The 24,482-nt window shown below is 34.6% G+C and overlaps 3 protein-coding genes, 1 long non-coding RNA gene and 2 pseudogenes across 4 annotated transcripts; 4 read left to right on the top strand and 2 right to left on the bottom strand.

The window, feature by feature from the left end:
- Positions 1-106: 106 nt before the first annotated feature.
- On the top strand, positions 107-3,237 carry LOC140808681 (protein trichome birefringence-like 2). The gene is made up of 5 exons (XM_073165845.1): positions 107-991; positions 1,680-1,872; positions 1,961-2,151; positions 2,366-2,524; positions 2,646-3,237. Exons 1-5 carry the CDS (start codon positions 249-251, stop codon positions 2,986-2,988), a joined length of 1,629 nt encoding a protein of 542 aa, XP_073021946.1. The 5' UTR covers positions 107-248; the 3' UTR covers positions 2,989-3,237.
- Positions 3,238-4,631: 1,394 nt separating this feature from the next.
- On the top strand, positions 4,632-9,235 carry LOC140808690 (homeobox protein knotted-1-like 6; annotated as a pseudogene).
- A 2,673-nt stretch (positions 9,236-11,908) lies between these two features.
- LOC140810540 (formin-like protein 8) lies at positions 11,909-13,489 on the top strand (annotated as a pseudogene).
- A 961-nt stretch (positions 13,490-14,450) lies between these two features.
- LOC140808700 (uncharacterized) lies at positions 14,451-15,242 on the bottom strand. The gene is made up of 2 exons (XR_012112994.1): positions 14,981-15,242; positions 14,451-14,843 (listed from the first exon to the last, which is right to left on the bottom strand). It is a non-coding gene; the product is annotated as an uncharacterized lncRNA (long non-coding RNA).
- Positions 15,243-15,999: 757 nt separating this feature from the next.
- LOC140808694 (germin-like protein subfamily 1 member 1) lies at positions 16,000-16,897 on the top strand. Its single transcript, XM_073165872.1, has one exon. It carries the CDS (start codon positions 16,039-16,041, stop codon positions 16,699-16,701), a length of 663 nt encoding a protein of 220 aa, XP_073021973.1. The 5' UTR covers positions 16,000-16,038; the 3' UTR covers positions 16,702-16,897.
- A 305-nt stretch (positions 16,898-17,202) lies between these two features.
- LOC140808687 (probable galacturonosyltransferase-like 9) lies at positions 17,203-18,661 on the bottom strand. The gene has a single exon (XM_073165861.1). The coding sequence runs from the start codon at positions 18,512-18,514 to the stop codon at positions 17,345-17,347; it is 1,170 nt and encodes a 389-aa protein (XP_073021962.1). The 5' UTR covers positions 18,515-18,661; the 3' UTR covers positions 17,203-17,344.
- Between the last annotated feature and the right edge of the window lie 5,821 nt (positions 18,662-24,482).

The following is a 24,482-nucleotide window of genomic DNA, read 5'->3' as shown; positions in this document are numbered from 1 at the left end:
TAATTATTAGTTTAATACTGACATTTACGTTTTATTTAAATATGTGTGAAATTTATATTTAAATAGAAGGTCCACAATTGAATTTTTGAACCAGGGACAAATTAGTCATTTCGCTCTCCTTCTCTCTGGTATAAACATACAACTTTAAACCCAGGCCAGTACATACACATACTGATAGATATACATGACATAAACTCAAGCAATCAACTCAGCTCAAATTGCATGCTTTTGTCACCGTTGCCGTAAAAATGGTGGACTTGAAGAACCTCACGTTCTCAGATCAAAGAAGAAAGAGAGTGTCGCGCTTTGGTCTGGGCATCGGCTTGTCTTTCGTAGTTTTGAGTGTAGTACTATTCGATATCTCCTTTAAGACCCCTCTATTTCAAGGGTTGCATCGTTTCGGTTCCCGCAGCAATAACACCTTTCTTTCTCGGCCCTTTTCATTTTCAAGCACTTCTACCTTTTCTTCTGCTCTTAACGATACTGGTATTCTGCGGGATTCGCACCATCCTGTTGCTTTGAATGAAACCCTCGAAGAAATGAGTGATCCTGAGTCTCGGAATTTTAAAAATGGGAGCTTTGTTGTGGGAGAAGAGAGAGGAAGAGATGGGTCGCAGTCTGATAAAAATTCAATCGTTAGCTATTTGGTGGATTCCTCGGAGAAGAATGAAAGTATCAATGTTAAGGAAAGTACTCTCCAGGGGGAAGATTATGGTGAGAATTCTCTTGTTAATTCTGTGGAAGAACACAATAAAAATGGGCTAAAAAATGAAGCCTCGGAAGATAAAATTGGATATCTGAATTCAAGTATCAGTTCTTATAAGGAATGTGACATCTTTAATGGTAGATGGGTGAGGGATGATAAAAAGCCTTACTATACCCCAGGTTCTTGCCCCTATGTTGATAAGGATTTCGACTGTCTCGTTAACGGTAGGCCAGACGATATGTTTGTGAAATGGAAATGGCAGCCATATGGTTGTGACATCCCCACGTAAGATTTTTTTATCTTGTTGATGTTGCTCGTAGTCATAGATAATATGGAAACCATCCTGATTACTGTGTCATTAAATTGATTTGTCGAACCTGAGGTACGGCTTAATTTGTGTTGTAATTTGGATGTGAATGACGTAGTTTTTATCTTTATCTGTTTTAGTTATTACGCATTTTCTGGTAATGCACCTAATTACAGTTCACATTATTTGCATTGATAAACATTTATTGAAAACTACTTTTTAAAATTGGAAGAGCCTTCATATGCATCTGCTTCAAATATTGGTTGTTTATACATCAATAAGCATGCAGTCTTATTGGATCTATTAATCATTGTTGTCTATGTTTTGTTTTTGTTGGATAGTCTTTTTATTTTGTCAATGTTATTTAGAAATTTGTGCAAGAAGAAAGCGTCGGCATATTGTCAGCTAAATAGCAACTCCAAATTATCAAATGAAGAATTCTTTGCATAGAGTGTGAATATTTGATGAGATAAACCTTAGTAGTTATTCATGTCATCTAGCTCTCAAGCATTTGAGAATGAAATCAACACTGGCATGTTTTCTACCTGGTTTACCTGGTACTTGGCTGGTTATGGTGTTAGAATACAGAGATTGATTACATTTGTGTCTTAGCAGACCGTCCCAGCTAATCGTGTTTGTGTTTTGTTATTCACGATGGTTTCTCAGCTTTAATGCGACTGAATTTTTGGAGAGACTTAGAGGGAAAAAGTTAGTATTTGTTGGAGATTCACTGAATAGGAACATGTGGGAGTCCCTTGTTTGCCTTCTTCGCCATAGTATCTCGGACAAAAAACGAGTTTATGAGATATCTGGGAGGAGTGAATTCAAGAAAAAGGGTTTCTATGCATTCAGATTTGAGGTAATTGTGCTCTAAAACCACTCGGACTAATACCAAAATATCGCTGGAATTTATCCAACGGTGCGTCATGCCATGGTTGTTTTTGCAGGATTATAATTGCTCGATAGACTTTGTCAGTTCTCCTTTTTTTGTGAAGGAATCAACTTTCAATGGCAAAAACATTTCATTTGAAACACTAAGATTGGATTTGATGGACGAGACTACTGCCATGTATCGTGACGCGGATGTAATAGTATTTAATACCGGACACTGGTGGACCCATGAGAAAACATCCCATGGGTGAGTATTGCTGTTACGATAAAAAGATGCCTGCTTCATCGGCAACAAATTTGGTATGCAAACTCATGTTCACGGCAAAAAAAATGGACCAACATTGTGCTTACAGGAAAAAAACTAGTGGAGAAAAATGCAAAGTTGGTCAAGGATGAAGAGTCAAGGTGACAGGCAATTTAAATGAAATGCAGTCTAACTTGGTAAAATTGTGATTTTACAGGGAAAACTATTATCAGGAAGGTAATTATGTGTATCCAAGACTTAAAGTTATGGAAGCGTACAAGCGGGCACTTGTCACTTGGGCTCATTGGGTGGATAGCAATATTGACGAAAGGAGAACTCAAATAGTTTTCCGGGGATTCTCAGCCACGCATTTCAGGTGTGATCATTTACTAATTAGATGTCAAATGAGTTAGAAGGATATTGTAGTTGAACACTCCTTTGTTGTTAATTTTCGTGGCAATGGGTATCACAAACTTCTAGTATCTGATTGCTTGCAGAGGTGGACCATGGAACTCGGGAGGTCTGTGCCATAAAGAAATTGAACCGATCTTCAAGAAAGCTCACTTAGCAAAGTATCCTGCAAAGATGAAAGTTTTCGAGCGTATACTTGAGGATATGAAAACTCCAGTGATTTATTTAAACATAAGCCGTCTCACAGATTATAGAAAAGATGGCCATCCATCCATTTATAGGCCAGATTATCAGGCAGGGCAACAATATACTGCGACTGTGCACGCACAAGATTGCAGTCATTGGTGCTTGCCTGGAGTACCAGATACATGGAACGAGTTGCTCTACGTGTCTCTCTTAAAAAGTGGAAAAGGATCTTGGAGGGACTGAATTGCGACAAGACAACATATGCAGCATCTTTCCTCCCGTTTTCTTCTTTTCTTGTTGTAATATGGTGGGATACAAGGTATTCCAGGTCTCTCTGTATATGAATCTGTGCTTATATTGGTTAATGTATACCATTTAGCGGTAGGTATTCTTTTATGTATTTCTTCAGTGGCCTGTTGATTGGGTTGGGAATCAACCAAAAAACTTTGCTTGAATACCAGAAATCTTGGATGCGTCGTGCTTCTGTTTTTATACTTCATGCTAATCGCAAATCAAATTCATAGCAATGAGAAAAGCGCTTTCTATGACTGACTTATCAAAATCATTTAAATGGAAGAATTGCCACTTGCTTAATTTTCCATCATTAGTCACCACTTACGCACGACTTTATGGCTAAAAAACAATATCTATCGCTTTCTTAGAATTTGTAATTTCGAGAATTATATAATATATCTTAAACGATAAAGTGGATGTCGTTGGTCATATTTTTATTATTCTTGCTAGGGGCGGGGCCACTGATATATCGCATTTTAATACGAATCTAGTTTAAATTCGATTTTATTATTCAGAATCTTTGAACAAATATATATTATATTTTTACTTATTCGAATAAAGCAGAATTTGTACTTTTTTTATACTATAATTATAATTAAGGGATGCTAATCTGTTTAAGTTTCCTGCTGCTTTACTGTTATTTTTTGACAAGGCCATAAAGGGAAAAAAATCTAAAAAAAGTTAATTTTAAATCAGTCAACGATCATACATGGATTTTATAAAACTGTAGCGAGAACATGGTTGGCTAGATTCTGGGAACAACACACATTCCGACGGTTTATTTCACCCTACTTTGTGAGGCACTGCCCCCATGAAGTGATCAAAGGTCCAGATTTAAACACACATACACCTCATGAAGTGATCAAAGGCTCAGATTTAATCACCATGTAAAATCAATGGCTGAGATCCTGTGAAGGCACTGCCCCCACAGGTAGTATCTACTCTACCCATTCCGACGCCTTAAGAAATGTATTTTATAATATCTTTTGGTATTTGGAGAGAGATTTATATTATAATGGAGCTGCTACAATGTCCTTCTGCATTTTGCATTATTTCATAGTAAATCTCATCCCGAAACAATCTTTTGACCGCACCAAGTTTGTGTCGGATACCATAATAATAACTTATTCTGTTATTTTATTTCAAGGTCACACGTAAATATAAGTTTTTAATCATTAAAATTTTAAACATCTCATACTTATAAATAAGTTATATATAAAATAATTTTAATTAAAGAAACATGGTGAACTTTTCAGGCATCCTTAGTTAAGCATGCATGCCCATGAGTCTTCCATACCTTGGATCTTTTTCTTTAATTATTGGTACTTAATTTGTTCGATTCACTCCAAGAGTTTATTGTAATTTATATATCATTAGTACGAAAAAAGTTATAGAATAGATAAATTTAATTTTCCAAGCTAAGACACAGACACTGCACCTATTATTTACGTCTTTAGTTACATGGTGAATGGTCATAAAAAAATGGTGTTTTTATTGATATTTGGTCGAGAATCAATAAAGTTGGAGTCCAAATAAATCAGTGTTGAGTCATATGCTTTTATCCAATAAAAATGCTATGAAAAATAAAATGTTATACCCACAAAAACACATGCTCTAATACTCTCCACTTACAACTTTCTACGTCTGTCTATCTTCTTCTATTCATGTCTTAATTTGAATCAAATTCTTCATTCTTTTTTCAATGGAAGACGTGTATGGACTTCATTCAGCTGATGACGAGGCGCTCATGTCCCCCGAAAATCTGATGATTACAGCTGCGTTTCAGCCGTACGGCTACAGCTACAATTCTTTGATCGCCTCCGGCGAAGTTTTTCATCGGAATCCGGTGTTTGGATCGTGTTCTGTGGTGGCGTCGGAATCAACTTCAGGCGATCTGAAAATTCGCAAAAAAGGAGATGAAGATGAACACGCTTCCAATGTGATCAAGGCCAAGATCGCTTTGCATCCTTCGTACCCGAAATTGGTAGATGCTTATATTGACTGCCAAAAGGTTTGATTTTGGATATTCATCCGAGTTTCTTTGAAATAATTTTAATCTTTTCTTAATTTGACCCAACTAGCAGATACCGATATATTACATAGTTACTTACTTCTGAATTATGACCCGTCCCATTTGCTACTATCATGCATTATGAATAAGTCCCATTTTGTCGGCTGTTTCTGCTTTTGATGTCAAATAAAGGGTCTTCGATATTTAGCTGTACGTGGTCAAGAAAAGTTCTTGTCAATTAACTGTTTTTCTATTATTTAGCGGCTGCTTGTTTGATAATTTGCGTTTTTATCAGGTTGGAGCACCCCCGGAGATAGCGTGTTTGCTAGAAGAAATCCGGAGAGAGAAAGACTTATTATCTAAACAAGGCGAGACAGTTTCGATGAGCATCGGAGTTGATCCCGAACTCGATGAGTTTATGGTCTCCCTATCTCTTCCTCTCTCAATCACATAATCAAACATATTATTCAATTCAATCTATCTTGAATTTTCTTGTTTTAATTTTGTTACATATAAAGGAAACGTACTGTCATGTTTTGGCGAAGTACAAAACGGATCTGTCAAGGCCTTACGATGAAGCAACGACTTTTCTAAACAAGATTGAAACCCAGCTCAGCAATCTTTGTACAGGTTGGTTCATATATTCAATAAATTTTCTTGTTCTTTTTTCCTGGTTCGCCATTTATATACTATCTATAGGAATAAATACTTGTGTTCTTTTGGAAGACACGACTGTCTCTGTATGCCGTTGTCCCATCTCTGAAAATGGACAATATCAAGAATGAGTGGTTACAAGTAAAATCTTGACCGAGTGTCTTAAATCAACATTTCATTCATTATTTCATGCATATACATATGTTCTTGTCCGAAAAAGAATTCTGATTAAAATTACACTGAGTATAATGTCTTCTTGAAGGCTCAGCCTGAATCGACAGTAACTGAACAAAACCCTAAAAAAATAATAAAAAGTTACCTATCATTTAGAGATGGAGACTTATTTTTATCGTTGTCTGCTCGAGTTTTGTGGGTGTAGATATCTATGCTATATTTTGATGTATTTAAGAAGGCTTTGACTAAGGCATGTTTTGTTCTCTTTCCTCTTTGCGCGGCACAGAGAAAACCTTAAATAAAAAGTCAAGGTTATCTGCTGCAAGTAAAAATTTGGAACAGTATTAAACTCTTTACCTGTGTTTTTAGTTAAGTGTGTTTTTCTCATAAAAAGGGTTCGTTTTCTTTTTTGTTTTCCGTTTTCTACCTTCATGTTTAGTTGGCGTGGGATTGAATCAAAGCTTGTGATAGAACAAAATCATTCAGATTTTGTCAGAGAAAAGATCATGACATCACTGAAAGTAGTTTTCCTCGGGACAAACAGTAACTGAAAGTTGCTGATCATAACCTTAGTTTGCTTTTCGTAGATATCATTAACAAATTTGGTACCAAAGAAATTATTCTGTTTGTACAAAATTTGAATGAGAATCCTTGAAATGAATTTGAGAGAGATTTCACTAGTTGAAACACGTGGTTTCGATCATAGCAATTGCAGCATTGGATTGGAAATGTACAAATTAAAGTTGCAGCTTGTTAATTATTTTTCCTTTTTTTTTGTTTAGATGGAATTCCATATTGAATAGATTTCGAACTTTTTCCATCAACAAATCATCGATAATCGCTAGCTCTTTTTACTACAAGTCTACAATGTTATCGTTGATCTCATTCATAGAAACCTGAAACCAGATGAAATAAAATTTCTTTCGAAGGAAAGATTATAAGTCAGTAGGATGTAAACTTCATAACCCTTCATATATTTGATGAAATAGTCAGTTTTTTATTCAATGAATCATTGTTTGTCGTGTTTGCTGCATTCTTTTAGTGCATATACTTCTCTGGATATAGTTTTCGCGTGTAGTTAATTTGTATATTTACCATTCTTCCATACTTGGACATGTGGCTGAGTTTTACACTGAACTAGTGAACTGAATGCTTCTTGCCTTCAACTTGTTTAGCTTGTGGATTATCTTGTAGAACTTGTAATTTTTCAAAAGTTTTTTGAGGCGTGTTGATATATTGACCTGAAAGTTGTATACTACAATTGTATAAATTAAATTATTAGACAAATTAATGCTCAGTGTGCGTGCATGAAATGAGATTAATAAATGGGAAAGTGTCTGATTGCTCATTGGGTGACAGTTAAAATTGTCTTTTCTGTGAGAACTGGGATGCCGCCTGTCATGTTGACACGCACTTACCATTAAAAAAGAAGAGATGATTTATTTGGTAATCACGGATAAAACAAACCTGCACTTGGGAATCAAGATGAAATTAAACTTCCGAGAGATAAAAACTTCCATTCTTTTGGTGATTTTTTACTCTACTAGCCAGATCTTCACTTTGCTCTAATTAGTTGGCTTTCTTATCTATCGTCAGATCTAGGCGTGAAGTTGTTTTAATTAAGTGGAACTTGTATTTTCTGTATCTGATATTTATGTTTTTATATCTTTGCTATATATTTAAATAAACAAGTGATAATTATTAAGTGTGTGGGATCTGGTGTTAAATTGATTGTCACTCGGTTCAAGTATTTAATAAATGTGAGTATAAGCTGGAAAGCTGCAACGTACATTTGAGACTTGTCCATCTAAGGAAAGCTGGTGTTGTCTCCATATCCAAAGGTGCGATCTGGCCACATGGATCCCTCATGTTGCTTGTGATCTATCATATCTGAAGTATATATACCATGTAATTTCATGCAAATTAAAATTGAATTCTTTTTATATGTTACAAAGTACGATTGAACTTTTAGATGTTTTCTTGGATTTAATTATTAAATTATCCTTGCATTAGAAGAAGTGTGAGCATATTATCACATGCATTGAATGTAAAAGTGCAAGATGCTGCCTCCGTTTCTGTGCCCCACTTTGACTGAATTTGGCCGCATCCATGGAGTTTGATTTCTATGCAACGTCTGTTTTTTACATTTAAGGGACTGTTGTTAGCTTCGATCGATCGGTTAGATGTCACATTGCGTCTGATTTTTGTATCGTTTTCGAGAGACTTATATAACCACTGGTAAAATTGCGGCAAGAGCTCGGTGGGTATGATCAGATGCATGTTTGTCATATATATATAACTATTGATGTCTGTTTTGGACCACTCTTTGGTCGGTAGTATTACTATTAATTATGTGACAAGGTAGTTTATTTACCATTAATATTATTAGATCATATATATATATATATATATATATATATTTATATTTTATGGTGACGGATAGATAGATATTTTGGTGGACAAAGGGGCATGGGAAAACAAGGGGTTTCACATGGACGCCCGGGGTTTGCGCTGCGGATCGGCCCACACATTCACATGCACACGCGCACACTGGCCGGCATATTATTATTATTATTATTATTATTTTCCATGTCTGCCATATTAATTATTTGTTTTGTTTCGACCAATAATTTGAAATTGACCATAATGAAAAAATGCAGAGACAGTTGACCTATAGGGCCCATACTAAAATGTAATAATAATTTCATTTCTGATTAACGTACTGGGACTGGCAAGGTAATTAATTTTCCCATACGGACAAGGAAATACATAGCCAGTGTAACTGAAATATGATGCATGTATTGGCCAGATGGTTGTATATCATCCGAAGAGGAAGAGGAATCGATAGATCAAATGCAACAACTTAAGAACGAGCTCCTCCGTAGATATGGAGGTCATATTAATAGCCTAAAACAAGAGTTTTCGAAAAAGAAGAAGAAAGGCAAACTACCAAAGGAAGCTAGACAAACTTTGCTTCAATGGTGGAATGTTCACTATAGATGGCCATACCCAACGGTACATACATACATATATACATACATACATACATATGCTTTGATTGATTATAAATGTTTGAATAACTTAATATATATATACAGGAAGCAGATAAAATATGGTTGGCCGAAACGACAGGATTAGATCAGAAGCAGATAAATAATTGGTTCATAAATCAAAGGAAGCGCCACTGGAAACCATCCCAAAACATATATGCACTTGGCTTTAATGGATAATCTTTCGCCACATTTCTTGGACGACTCCTGAAATTCAACTTTTTTCATCACCAATTGTTCATCGTTTGACAAATATATATTTTTCTTTGCTCTACGACCTCATGTAAGTAAATAAATTTCATTTGTATATATATGTCTTCCTAACAGTCCTCGAATTCTACCATAAATAAAACAAATCGCTCGTAATTTCTTCCAATCAAAATATACGAAATCAATAATTAAAATTAACGAACGTACACAACATATATCATCAGCAGAAAAATGGAAACTTATTATACAATTATGTGCAGCATGCATGCATGCATAGCCGTCGTATCTATAACATATAGGGGTGTTCATTAAACAGTTTAAATTGAACCAGACTGTAAATTTCTCGGTTTTGGTTTTGATTTTTGGCAGTTTAGGTTTTGTAGCTAGCTAGATATTAATGTATTTAGGGATGATAAAGGGTCGAGTTTAGTAGGATCCCTGATTTAACCTATTACGATGTTGAAGAAATCGATACTCGTCTCATCTAAATCTAAATTCATAACTGCCCCGACCCATATCCAAAAGTTAACGATTTCATTCGTAACATGTCAGATAATTATATGCATGATATTTTTTGACATTTTTAATTTTGGACTTGCATATTGCAATTGATAACATAAATTGAATAAAAAAATTCCAAAATAAATATATTACACATTTTCCATCAATATTAAAGACAAGAATTATATGCAATCCAATAATTCATATAAATCACATAAAATAGTAATTGGATATTAAAGTATATATAAATCATAAAATCTCATGTAAAAGAAAAATTTCAAGAAATGAGTGAAGTGGTATATTTAGAATTGGTAGAAATTTTTTCAAAAAAAAAAAGAATTGGTAGAAATATTTTTGCCAAATAATAAAAAAATTAAATGTCGTAACCCGAGTCATACATGTCTGATGTCCGAGTACAAAATTTGAATACCCATTACCCGACCCACTGTTTAGATCGGGTCGAGTACTCGAACTACCTATGTTCAGGTCATTCCTGAATGTATGAGTATCTCGTAATATATTGGATAAATAAAACAGATATATTTCTCTCGGTTTGAAATATATCATCTTCCGCCGTTTTAAGGAATTAAAATTTATGAGATATGACCAAAGATTTAATTATTAACTTATAAATGTCAACAATATCATAAAGATTAATCTTCCATAAAATTTGAAGCTAAACCCTCCTAAGTCCTAATACATATATATTTTTTTTAAAAAAAAATAAATAAATAAAGACGCGTCCGCAAGAAAATTAGCATGCAAATCACAACATATTCCCCGAGCGGAAGAAAAAATAATAATGATGGCCCGTGGAAGAATTTTAAAAGACGAATATCATCGATTTTCAAATGTTTTCCGGCACCCGAAGTATCGGAGCCGAAATCGTTATACTGCCCGATAATAAGTCTGTATAATTGTCCATGTCTGCATCACCATCGTCAAAGGGAAGAGTACTGGAGGAGGCTCTCGATTCAGGATCAAGAAGACGAAAATATTAATGGGATTTTGCTTATTAAAGACATGGCTGAAAATTGGGAGGAGCAGAAGCTTGAACTTGCTGTTATGGAGGTTGAAGATGTCAACGAGAGAGCCGAGAAATTCATCCATCGGTTAAGGCAACAATTGACAGTTCAAAGGCAGCAAGAGGAGTATTGACGTTCCTGGGTATATCATATATATATATAAATAAATTATGAAATTTGTTTTCGACGTCTGAAAATCAATAGATATTTAAAATAATAATATGATATGAAGTTTATATCATTTAGCAGGGCTCTCGATCGATCTCTCCGATAGATTCGTTTTTTTGGATTCAAATTAACATTTTTTCAACTCATCAAAGTGCAATTTGAGCACGAAAATTTAATACAAAATCTAGATATTAACAAAACAGCTTGGGGGACGCTCTGTGTTTATATGTTACCAAGAAATTTGATGATACATTAGGTAAACAACTTCTTTCCGGTTGATGTCACTACTGGAATTGGTGTATTCATGATTGTACAAGACTTGGACCCCTTTTCCACACAAGAATGAAGAAACAAATGACTCTTTCCATGGGACATTGATGATGTAATCTATCTAATCTAATATTTTTAATATAAAAACATGAATAATAATAATATGAATTAATGTATATTTATTTTTTGCGTTCTCAACATTTTTTAGTTTATGATATTGTCCTTGATGATTGATATCCCTCTCTTTGATATTCTTGTACGTGTGCATTAATTATTATAGATATTGTCAACGATGATTGGTATTCCCATCATCTAACGTTTTGTTCTCTGTATTAGGCAGTTTGGGTTTTCTTGATTCATTTTGTGATTGTTAGCTATCCCTCGAAAGTTGTATATTTTTCTTAGGTTGCATCTAAATGTTTGTCATGTGAACTTGAAATTTCTATTGATACTATTTTGCATCTTTTTCATTTTTTGGCAAGTCTAGCTAGCTTTGATGCCATGCCATACTCGACATGAATCGCACATAGTTCACCATTTGATCAATACAGTAGTCAGTAGTTGCATGTATATTTTACCGAATCGAAGGCATTTTAAGCATAACAAATCAACCAACTCATTCCTCTCCTTCCCAACGCTCAGCAAATCAACTTCGAGAATCATGACTGCAATATTCCAAACATCTGCAACTGTTTGTCTCTTCTTTGTGCTAATTGTTTCCAACATTCCTCCGTCCTTTGCAAGCTTCTCCACAAAACAGCCAAACTTCCTATCTGTTCAATGCTCTTCCATCGCCCTCTCCTATGATGTTGCAACCACCACCCAAGGCAGGAAAAACAACTACAAAAAAGATTGAATCCGCTCAGATGTCATCGCCACGGCCATCATCAGTTTCGAGGGCAGTAGGAAAAGAAAGCAGGCCAGCACCACCACCACTGCTGCCGAATGGCGAGGATCCCATGGTGTTGGGCAATATGAAAAAGGGTTCTTCAATGTAACGGCCATCATTGCAAGCGTAGACAATTTTTATTGAAATGGTGCTAGAGAAAAGGTATTTGCCTTATCCTTAATCTGTACGTTTTCTATTGATCTGAATCCAGGTTTGATGGTGATATAATGGAAGAACTCTTTGGATATGTTGCCATGAACCAAAAATCTCCCAATGGAGTGAACATACCAGCAAGTCCAAGATGTGATTTGTCCTCCATCTCAGATTCTCATCCTTGACTCCAGAAAACCACAGAGCATAGCTGCTGTGGTCAATTCTCTAGGTGTCACACAAAGGAGATTGTCGATGCGCTGCTAAATAGAAACGGCCTAAATATCGACATACTATAAAAGTTAACAAGCATAGCACCAGCTGGTGAAGAAGAATCTGAAATTCTTGCATTTGATGGAGTTCCCACGAGACATGCAGATGCTGAATCCTTCCTATACCACCTCCTCAACTTTGTTCCCTCATGCTTCACCCGTTTAAAAAACATGCTTTCTAGATCAAATTATGGCTCGGAGATTTTACACATCAAAGAATCCTTACGCTCACTTGAATCAGCTTGCGGGGAGCTCAGAACTGGAGGGCTTTTCTTGAAACTCTAGGAAGCGGTGCTTAAGGCCGGGAATCGACTAAATGCAGGAGCATCTAGAGGAAATGCTCTGGCTTTTACCCTTACTGCTCTGAGAAAGCTATCAGATGTGAGAAGCACCGATGGAAAAACAATGTTGCTTCAATTCGTCGTCCAAGAAGTGGTTCGTGCGGAGGGGAGACGGTGTGTGATAAAGAGAAACCACAGCTTTAGCAGTAGCCTAAGCAGCTGTTCCGGGAGCCAAAGCTATGATGGCTCTGAATCAGATGACGAGAAGGAAAAGGGATACACAATTCTTGGATTGCCAGAAATTGGAGGCTTAAGTACTGAATTCTCAAATGTGAAGAAATCAGCGACATTAGAATACGATCTACTCCTCAAAACAAGCTCAGAATTATCCATACGAGTGAATGAAATACGAAAAAGGTGGTGAATTGTGGATCTTATGGAGGATTTGTGCGTGAAATGGAAGGTTTTCTTGATATATGAGTATTGCGGGAAGAGCAAACGAGAGTAATGGAACTTGTGAAGAAAACTTCAGATTACTATCAAGTAGGATCATCGAAGGATAAAAGGGCAAATCTTCTCCAATTATTTGTGACTGTCCATGATTTTCTTGGAATGACAGACTAAGTTTGCGTTTATATAGCAAGAAATATGCAGAAGAGGACATCTGCATCAACTGTAGGGGGAACAACAAGAGTCTTTAGGTTCCCAAAATTGCCAAATGATTTCATGATAGATCATTCAAAGAACTGTTCCAGTTACTCAAGCGTTAATAATGATTCAGAAGTAAGTTTCTAAATGTGACTGCAATTCAGTCGTGCACGCACAGTAAAGAAGGAAATTTTACATTTCAAGGCTGTTTTTCATCGTTAAGTAGGTGATGTTATGTCCTTGTGATGTCAATGGTAGTTTGCACTGAAAAATAAAATTTTCCGACTTAAACATCAAATTTCGATAGGCTGATTCATGCAGGTCTGCAGTTTCTGTATCATAGTAATCCTTGTGATCGGAAAGTCTTGCTTTTTAGCAAATTATACATGAAACCTCCTATGTACATTCAAATTGTTTCAAAAATATGCAAAAATGCTAGAGTTTCTCTCTGCAGCATATGGTAAATATGTCTACATTCTAAGCTATATTAATCCTTGTAGAGCGCCCACATCACTTATTTAAAAACAGAAAATGGCAGGGAAATTCATTACAGGCTTGCCTGCAGCGAAGAAGCCAGATATATCAAGTGTCTCGCTTTTCCAGCATTTTATGATATACCCTTGAAAAGGATATCCACAAGCAATCAATTAGTCTGCCACCGATGTATATTCGCTAGTTTGAGGATGCAGGTAGACGATGGTACTCGTATTGCTACTTGCCAGTACCCTCCTACAGAATCATTTGAAATTGACCCGGGAGTCGATAGAGTTCCAACTTCTTCCAAGTACTTATTAGGTGAGAAAGATGACCACTTCTCCCAGGAAAGTGCATCATTCTCAAACCTACCAAAAGAAACAGACACTTCCAGCCTAGGATCAGATTTAACTGATTCGTCCATCTTATTCATCAAGGTAAAGATCCCAACTTTAGACAAAGTTACTTCAACACTTCGAAAGAATTACAACACCTAACAAATGGGAGAGCGCGGAGTCAGGAATTTTCAATTTTGGATGGTTTACAAAGAATGAACAATAAAAAACAACTATTAAATAAGAAAAAAACACATTAATCAAACTGGGCCAATATAAATATTTGAAAGGACAATAGATCCAACCAAAGATTCATTTATTTACTCTTCGATATCAATGATGACAAATAAAATAGTTAGAACACAGATGAAATCACAGACTAAGCAACAATGGCTAAATCACCAGTACATATATCAAACAAAGAATAACAAAGCCGTTCTGATGAAGACAAAAAGAAGACAGGGCATGCAGCCCAAATGAAACAACATCCATCTGCTGTGTTTCCTACTCTATCATTATCTATGAAATTACAACTTTTTACATACACAGAATTTTGTTTTTCCTAGTTCTTCTGTAAAGTACATGATTCACACGTCAGGAAGTAGAAAAGGTAGTTTTTTTGCCTTTCAGCTTCTCAACTGCGAACCGACTTCCTAAAGTGAGCAAAAGATGAGCCTTCGCAATCTTCGTGGCTGCATAAAAACATTCAACACCTTTTGAACCAAAAAATACATATAAAAAAAGAAACCACATTTTACCAAATAATCAAAGGGTTAATTTAAATTGCTAAAATCGATGGAAAACTTTTTTCAAAAATATTAAAGGGTACCTAAAGAACTATTAAGAAAATAAGTTGAAGCGATGATGTTGCAAACTGAAGAGAGAGAGGCTGGAACTGAAGGCCCACTGCAGGAAAGAGTGGAGTGGAGAGAAACTGGAAATTAGAAAATGGTTTGGCGCGTGCCAGATCTTAGATAACCATAAGGAGTGTGCGGGGCACGTGTGGACCAGGGAATGTAATTGGATGGAGTAACTAATTGAAAAATAACGTCAACAAGGTTGAAATAAATATTAAAGTTTAATATAAATTTAGGTTGAATTTGTATTTTTAATCGTGTAATTTGTGAATATTTTTTCCATTTTCGGTTATATTTTTTAACAAAGTCCATGGTTTTCTTTTCAAATAAGATTCTAAAAAAAACTATGACACATACATAAGTTTTTTTTTCAAAAATTCATGTCAACATCAACATTTATGGCACAAGCAATTTCTGACACATATGATAGATTTTGATTAAAAAAAGAAGATGAAAATTTAAAAAAAAAACATGAAAGTTGAAGGAGTAAAAATGAAATTTTACCGTTAATTAACAGAACAAAAAATGAACAAGTTACGTGATAAAAAATACAAATCATTTTTAACCAAATCAAAAGTAGAAAAAGTGCAAATTACACCATCAAAAATATAATTTTCCCGACCTTATTCTCATATTTATCTTATCCCGACCTCAACAATCAGCCCCAAATGTTTTACATTCAATCCCATTCTTGAGACCAGCTCTTCGTTATAAGCGACTAGCACAAGAGTCGAGTTTTTTGGATGTCTCAAAACATAAATAATTTAACACCTTATACCAAATAATTTTATTATGACGTAGACACTCGAAATGAAAAATAATCGCACTCCACCAACCAAACTTCCTATTTTTTAGGCGTATGCCGTTTGTTTCACTTTCAATCCACCGTGACTTGCCTTCTTGCATCCTCCTCCGATGCTCTGAAGCTACTCAATTTTTTCGATATAAACTACAATCATAACCATGAAGTCTTACCTAGCTACCACATGAAAATCCACTTAAAATTTTCTACTCTCCCAACAAATTTAGCATGAAAATCAACTATATTTCGCTTTTCAAACTTATCTTGGCTCTATCTTATAACACTGTTTTTATAAAATCTGATCTAGATCCACTTCATGACTATTGTGTTGCGGATTCAAAAAACACCCAAAATTTCTTCTCCAATGGCGTCCCATGCATAAACCCAGAACAAACATTGGCTTCCCATTTCGCTACATCTGCGTTATCCAAGCCAGGTGATATGAACCAATTTGGATTCAACATTACCCTCACTAACGCTAATAGCTTACCCGGGCTCAACACTCTTGGCTTGGTCATGGCACGAATCGACATAGCGAGTAACGGTCTCGTGCCGCCTCATTCTCACCCTCGAGCATCAGAGGTCACCATTCTACTCGAGGGTTCACTTTTAGTTGGCTTTGTCGATACGAACGATCGTCTTTATACTCAACAATTACGACCTGGTGATTGTTTTGTCTTTCCAAGAGGCCTGATTCATTTTTTGTATAACCTTGACTTTGTGAACCCAGCATTGATCATGTCCGGATTAAGTAGTCAGAATCCAGGGGCACAAATTTCATCGATAGCCACATTTACGTCGAAACCCCTCATGCCGGATGAAGTTTTGAAGAAGGGGTTTATGGTAAATGGTCAAGATGTCGTTAGAATCAGAAAGAACCTCGGAGGATGAACATTTATTTATTATATCTTTGTCTTTCGATTGCTGGGAATTTTTTTTTATTAATTGGATATATGCTTTCATGCACGTACGTACGTGTTATATGTACGTATTAGAAAATAATAAAATTTGCAATGATTATTTTGTAATTTGCATTGAGTGGGAAACATGCATGTGTTTGTGAAATGAATTGGTGAAGGTCTCGTTTTGTTTGAACTTACCGGTGATGGCTTATCTATGGAGTTCAATCGAAATTAATAGCATAAATAATATTAAAGTAAAGACGTTGATATATATTTAAATCATGGTTAACTGATTCACCGTTTCTTTTTCTCTATGTACTTGTATATACACTGCCAACTATCCGTATTAATTCCATCACTACATTTAAAATGCCATATTTTATGATTTGGGTAAGTAAATAAATAATCAAGTCTCTTCACAAATTACACCAAGCTAAACCCCAGATTTTTTGTCTTCCCTCAAAAAAACGGAAACAACAACAATCTCGGAACCAAATTGCTTTACCAAATTTAACGAATCAAAATGTACAAACAAGTTGAAGAAAGAAATATGTAAGGTTACACGTTGCCCAAATGCAATTTTTTTTTTTTTTAATTTCAAAACTATTAAAGAATCAATACAAAAAACACTTTCAAAACAAATAACCAGAAAATCCAATAACATTTGCATATGAGGCAAAGTGTCGATGCTGCACTCCAGGTTGTACCCTCAGCTGATCAGGCTTGTACAAATCATAAGGCTCCCAAAGATAATCCAAAGGACAAGGCCTCCTCTCATCAAGCCTAACCCAAGGTTTCCCCATACCACTCCAGTGCAGCAGGCTCACTGCACCAGGATGCAGCGCCCTACAGGATCCCGCCACGTTGTCACCACCTAACCCGTGCTGGTTCCACCTGTGATCAATGGGCTCCACATTCCCACCGAATACGAGTAAAAACGGAGGCAACGAACCCAATTCGTATATCCGGTGCCTTCTCTGCAGTTCCATCCAATTCTCGATGTTCTTCTCGTACTTACCCTGCCTCCACTTGTCCAAATCCATCACCATAACACCCGTGTTGAAATAGCACGGGTCTCTTGACCCGAATACGCGGCTCAGAACCGGGTCGGACCAGAAAGCACGTGTGAAGTACTTGGTGAAGTTCGCGTGGCAGTATTCCGGCGCTCCGATCACCTTCTTTTCTGGGATGTTGACCTCCCAGAGTTTGTGGATATCGTCAACCAGTACAAGATCGGAGTCAAGATAGATGACCCGTTCGACACACGGGTCAAGAATGTTCCCCAGATAGCTTCTGGCGTAGTTTAACGGGTTCTCCAAAGCTGAGCGTATGGATGGGGAGATGAGGTTTATGACTGTGTCTTCTCGGAAGATGTACACTTTAAAGTTGAGCGAGGGGAATGTGGATCGAACGAGTCGGGTCAGTACCCGAGGACTGGCCTGGTCAAACTCGGCGGCAATGAAGTGAAAGAAGATTTGCTCTGGGCACGATGCGTGGCGGAGGACTGAGTGCACCGCCGCCATTGAACCACGGAGGTACTCGGAGTCAAGGGTCATCGCCACGTGAACCAAAGACGCATCGCAGTGTGATAATCCGTCGGAAGACGATGCCGTTGAAGGGCAGTTGACGCCGTTGCGGTACTCTGGGGCCTCGGAGAATAAGTAATTAATGCCGTTGAAACCCTGTTCTGCTGAAGCACCGTTGGGTAAGAAACGAAGACTGAGACACATCGATGGGCAGCAAAGAAACAAGATCATAAATCTTACGCCTAAAACTGAAGTGCAAAATCTTGAAACGGCCATTTTTCCCCTGAGAAGAATGGCTTTTGAATGAGATCTTGTGCAGTAAAAATTCAATTAAAACTGCAATAATGACTTGACAGCCTGGGAGGAACGTAGAAAGATCGAGTAGAGCTTTTCAAAGAAGAAAACGAGAGAGTAAAAGGTATATCCCCGATAATATATATATATACACACGATGGAATTTCCCGCCGCAATTGTGATTAGTTAAAGAATAAAGTTCAAACGAAACCAAACGCGTTACATTTCTACCTACATGAGATGCTCATGGCGAATTTGCCAAAATTAAGTATAGCTTTAAAGTTGTCAATTTTATTTTCTTCAGCATAATGAAAGGAGATTAAATTGCTAATCCAAGATTTTTTTTCTTTTGCATTTATTTTACTGAACTTAGAGACAATTGTTTATTATATTTTTAAAATAATTATTTTAAACTGGTCTGGAATGCTTATTGATTTGTTATAATTTGGAGCAAACTGCAAAAGCAACGGCATCTCCAACTTATTTTGTTATCTCGATGCAACTTTAACTTCAAAATAATGCATTTTTTTTTCATTAAATACAAACTAGTTATTCTATCTATCAATTCTAAACTCAACTCTGAAAACAAATGTTCTTGAAATATTTCATATTATTTTATTCTATAATTATTTATCCATAAATTAATTATGAAGAAAAAATCTTACACTTAAATTTAATAAAAATAATTTTATTATTAGAACAGATAATTTAATCTAATTAAATAATTAATTCAAATAAAGTTAGTGAAACTAATATTTTATTAAAATTATCTCTACGTTAATATATAAATTAATTGTTTGAGTAGTTAATAAAATAATGTAATCTTATTTAATTTATATTAAATGAATTGTATAGTGAATTAAATAAACATAAATAATTTAGACAATTGAATTGAAAAAATAACATAATATATATTCATATTGTGGGATCTTGTTTTTGTGTACCGAATTTATATCTATTTCATGTTTTTTATTCTGTAAATGTGTTAATTATATATTAATAATATAAATTTTGTTTTATATAAATCGCATATTTATAATTAATTCATTTAATAAGTTTATCGACATTATATATTATTTAATTTATCTAAAATAATAATAATAATAATAATAAAAGGTAAATAAAAACAAAAGTCGTTTAAAATTTTTTTTAAAAAAAAACATTAGAAAAAATATAAAGGAATGATCCCCAATTTGAAGTAGGGGATGGCGCACGATTGGAGTACCAACCCTGCTATATTTTGGTGTATGCTCGGAGACCTTTTTGGGACATGGTCGATTAATAAACTTGACCGTGGAGGTTTTCAGAAGAACTCTGGAAATGGCATTTATCGTAGTCAAGAAACGGTTAGTTATTCACGGCCTTCTCGATTTGTATTTGGTTAAGGTTCGATTTAAACACACATAGTTGTGGTCGTTATTCCGATTGAAATGGGTACTGTGCTAAAAATCCATATAGTGGAAGGCAGCAATTAACTTAAAAATGGTGCATGCGAAATAGGTGTGGTACGTAGCTGGATCACAGTATTGATTTGACGGCTGCAATCAGTCTGCGTCTTCCTTATCCCATGCTATTCGCCTTACATCTTAATGTATGTATATAAAAAAATTATCATATTTAAAATTGTATGTACTATTTTAACTTTATTTACAGTTTTTAAAATGAATTAATATTTTGTAAATGTTTAAGGTAGAGACATATTCCGATAATAACCTTAACTAACAGTATGATTAGGTTTTTTAAACCAACCAAAAAAAAAAAAACCGATGCTATATATCATCAAGGATCCAAATTAATTTGGGACTTGAGGTCTACATAGTCATGGTTAACAGTCTTGGTTGACATAAAACCAGCCTGAAACCAATACTACATAATTCGGTTCCATTTGGATCGGTTAATGTGGTTGAGGCTCGAACCGAATCCGATTTTTTAATTGAATTGGATTGGTTTTTAAAAATCTTTATTTTGAATATGAACCAATCCAATCAGATAATAAGATTTGCTATGTTCTGATCTAGAAACGACTTCAATTTGGTCCGAAACTGCTTATTAAAAAATAATTTCGAGCACTTTGTTGTTGAATAATTGTCACTTGTAATTCTACATGTAACGAATAATATACATAATTTTCAAATAAAATGACATGTTTAAGTACATATTTATTGGAGATAACAAAAAAAGTTGGTTTCACTTTGATCCAACTCAATCATTCTCCTTTCTAAATTGGTCAACAGCCCGGTCAAATTCGGGGCAACCAATTTCGTTTCGACTCGGTTTTATATTAACTTATAATATACTCCATCTGGTCAAAATCCGAAACCAATGTAATCTGGTATGTTATCCTACAGGTTTGGTTGTATTACTCTATAATTCAAAACCGGTTAAATTTGGTCCGACCCTGTCAGATAACATGCATAACATAAGTGTATTAAATTCGGATTTGTAATATATTTTTAAAATGATAGATTTTTATGGAGTTGTAATAATATGTAACGAAATTGAAAAAAAAAATACGGATTCTTGCATACCTTTTGAAAGATTTAAACTGGCATTTAATTTTTCTGTGAATCATGTTGATTTTATAACTTGAACGAAGTTGAAGATGACGATGCTCAAATATCTACTAACAAATATAAAAATTTGAAAACTACAAGTGTATCGATGAAAATGATATGTACCTATCCTAATATGTTTAATTTAAATTATAATAAAAAAAATTATAATTTAAAAAAAAATCAGAGAAAAGTATTTGATCTGAATCCAACAAGCAAACATATCAAAAATTTCAAGGAAATCGTTAACATTGTTGGCCGGAAAAAAATAAATTTATTCAAGAACAGACCAAATTATATTTAATGTTATGATACATAATAACACGATTAAACATCGATGAAATAATACTTTTTATTATAATATATTATTATTACACTTACTTAAGAGCATCTCCAACCCATAGTATGAGTTGGTGTTCCAACCCAACTCCAAATGCAATCTTCATTTTGGAGATTGCAATAGTGATCCTCCATTTTTTGAGGATCACTATTCATATAGAGATTCCACCAAATTACTGAAATGCCATCGTAACAATTACAAAATAGTTCTTTTGTATTTTTATGTATTTGTTTTGCGCCATTTTATATTATTATATTTTAAATTATTTAATTAATTAATTTTAATGTTAAATGATTTTTATACTTACTTAATTTCTTTTAATTGTTTTATTATTTTCATGAATTAAATAATTATAAGTATATTGTTTATAATATTCATGAAATGAAAATAATAAACAAGATAATGATTACAAAAATTAATAACATAATTTATTAGAAACACTTATTGTCTATTTAATTTATTTAACTTAATAAACATGCGATTTTTTTAGATGATAAACAGTAGACAATACTAAATGACGTCACTAACAATTTTAAAAACACAAACAACAATAAAGTTAGACGTCGATTTTTTATTGTACTATGTTTATCGAATTAATTGACACTACAACAAAAACGGCTTTCCGCAGCGCGCATATAAGCTTTCCGCAGCGCGCATTGCACGCTGCAAAGTTCCAAGCCGTTAAAAGTTCAGGATTATCCGCGGCGTGCATTGCACGCTGTTGATACTATCATCAACGGCGTGCATATGTACGCTGTTAATACAACTTTCCGCAACGTGCATGTGTAAGCCATTAATAGTCATAAAAAAACAAAATTCTAGCGGCTTTTCGATAAACCCGTCGCAAATCAGCGACGGTTCCGAAATTAAACACCGTCGCTACTATAGCGACGGTCTTAAAATGATGTGACGGTTAAAACTTTAGCGACGGTTCCAAAAGCCGTCGCTAAATTTTGCGTAAATTTAAAAAAAAATTACTTTTATAATTTATTATATTTTAATAAAAAATTCAATTAAAAAATTAACCAAAAATTGAAATAAAAACAAATATCTAAGTCGAAATTAAAATCATATAACAAGAGAAAAATTTTAAGTGTTAAGTGATGTGGAAGACAATGGAACGTAGATCGGGTTTAAATAGATAATTTGCGCTTTGTTGCGACGGTTTGTATGTAAATTGTCGCCAATGTGTGTCTATTAGCGACGGTTATCTATTAACCGTCGCCGATTGACATCGGCGACAGTTGTAGTTAGCCGTCGCTAAATGTGGCCTTGAAGCAATTCATTTTCCTCTGCATCGGCGACGGTTTGCGATAACCGTCGCTAAACGTGCAATTTTTCCGCAGCATCGACGACGGTTTTAGATAACCGTCGCTAAATGTGGCCTTAAATCGAAATTCGAACTCATTTTTGGCAGCGTGCTAATAATATGCACGCCGTAAATAATACTATTAACGTCGTGCGATTAATGTACACCGTTAATGTCTGAATACGATTTATTTTTAACAGCACACATAAACTTGCACGTCGTTAATAATATTATTAACGGCGTGCGTTTATTGTGTGCTGTCGTTTATATAATTTATTAACAGCACACAAAAAGGCATGCTGCAAATATCTCTATCCGCAGCGTGCGTTTAATGCACGCCGTCCATAGTAATAACCGCAGCGTGCTTTTAATGCACGCTGTTAATAGTATCAAGTTACTATCCGCAGCGAGCTTTATATGCACGCCGCCGATAGTACTATCCGCAGCGTTCGTTTAATGCACGCCGTTAATAGTATCAAGTGCAACGCTATTAACGGTGCACAGGTGGGTGCACGCCGTGAAAAGTAGTATTCGCAGCGTGCTTTTAATACACGCTGTTGATGACGTGTTGCGGAAAGTCGTTTTTCTTGTAGTGTGAGTTCGGTTATATAATACATAATGTAATTATATAATTATATGCGTGTGTTTTTGAAAATGAAAAAAAAAAGAAATAGAGTATTTTGAAATATTTTTAGAGGATATGGGTTGGAGAAGGTTTTTAAAAATAGAGATCACAGAACTCTATTTTAAAGGATAGATGATGAAAAATAAAGGATATGTGTTGGAGATGGCATAAAGAAGCTGCAAATAAAAGCCATTACATTTTCTCATATATATTCTAACATAAAAGACAATATTACATTTTTAATACTACACAAAATTTATTTAATAAAAACCATTTTAACAAATTGTAAATAATGATATTTTTTTAAAATTAAACGTGCATAAAAAATCTATAAAGACAAGAATAAAAAACGGTTTCACGGAAGAGAGAAGAATTGTAAAAATTAGAGAAAATAATAAAAAAAAATTGAATAAATTATAAATTTATATTATGTTTCGACACGATTTTATATTTTTATTTTTATATGATCATTTAAAAGAAATAACAAATGGAGAAGAGAGGTCTACTTGTGAACTTTGGATAAGGGAAAAAAAATTATTTATAGGCTATTTTTAATTTTAAATATCTACAAATTTTTGGCATTATTAGTGGTGAAGAATTTTTTATTTTTCATAGTTGTACCTAAAGATTAAAAATTTGTACTAAATAATTCCACAAAAGTCATCGGAGATTTTTTGGCATTTTGGATATATAAAAAGAGTATGTTTTTTGTGAGACGGTCTCACGAATCTTTATTTGTGAGATGAGTCAACGATACTGATATTCACAATAAAATGTAATACTCTTAACATAAATAGTAATATTTTTTCATGGAAGACCCAAATAAGATATATCTCTCATAAAATACGACACGCGAGACCGTCTCACACAAGTTTTGACCATCTAAGAATTTTATTGAGTTTTAAAAAATCGAGTTTGTATATCATGAGATTTTTTAAAACTTTAAGAAATCACATGTTGAATACCACCATATTATTATAAAAATTTAGATGGAATACCTTCGACATTTTAAATTGTTTAAAAGTTACTAAAATCATCGATTTCAAATATTGAATACACCCCCACCTCAACCTCAATCTATATATCATATGCGGAGCCCTTGAGTCTAGCCTTAGGACTTTTAC

This window comes from Primulina eburnea, chromosome 13, assembly GCF_022965805.1.
Source record: "Primulina eburnea isolate SZY01 chromosome 13, ASM2296580v1, whole genome shotgun sequence".
NCBI lineage: Eukaryota > Viridiplantae > Streptophyta > Magnoliopsida > Lamiales > Gesneriaceae > Primulina > Primulina eburnea.
This window is presented reverse-complemented; position numbering and strand designations above follow the sequence as displayed.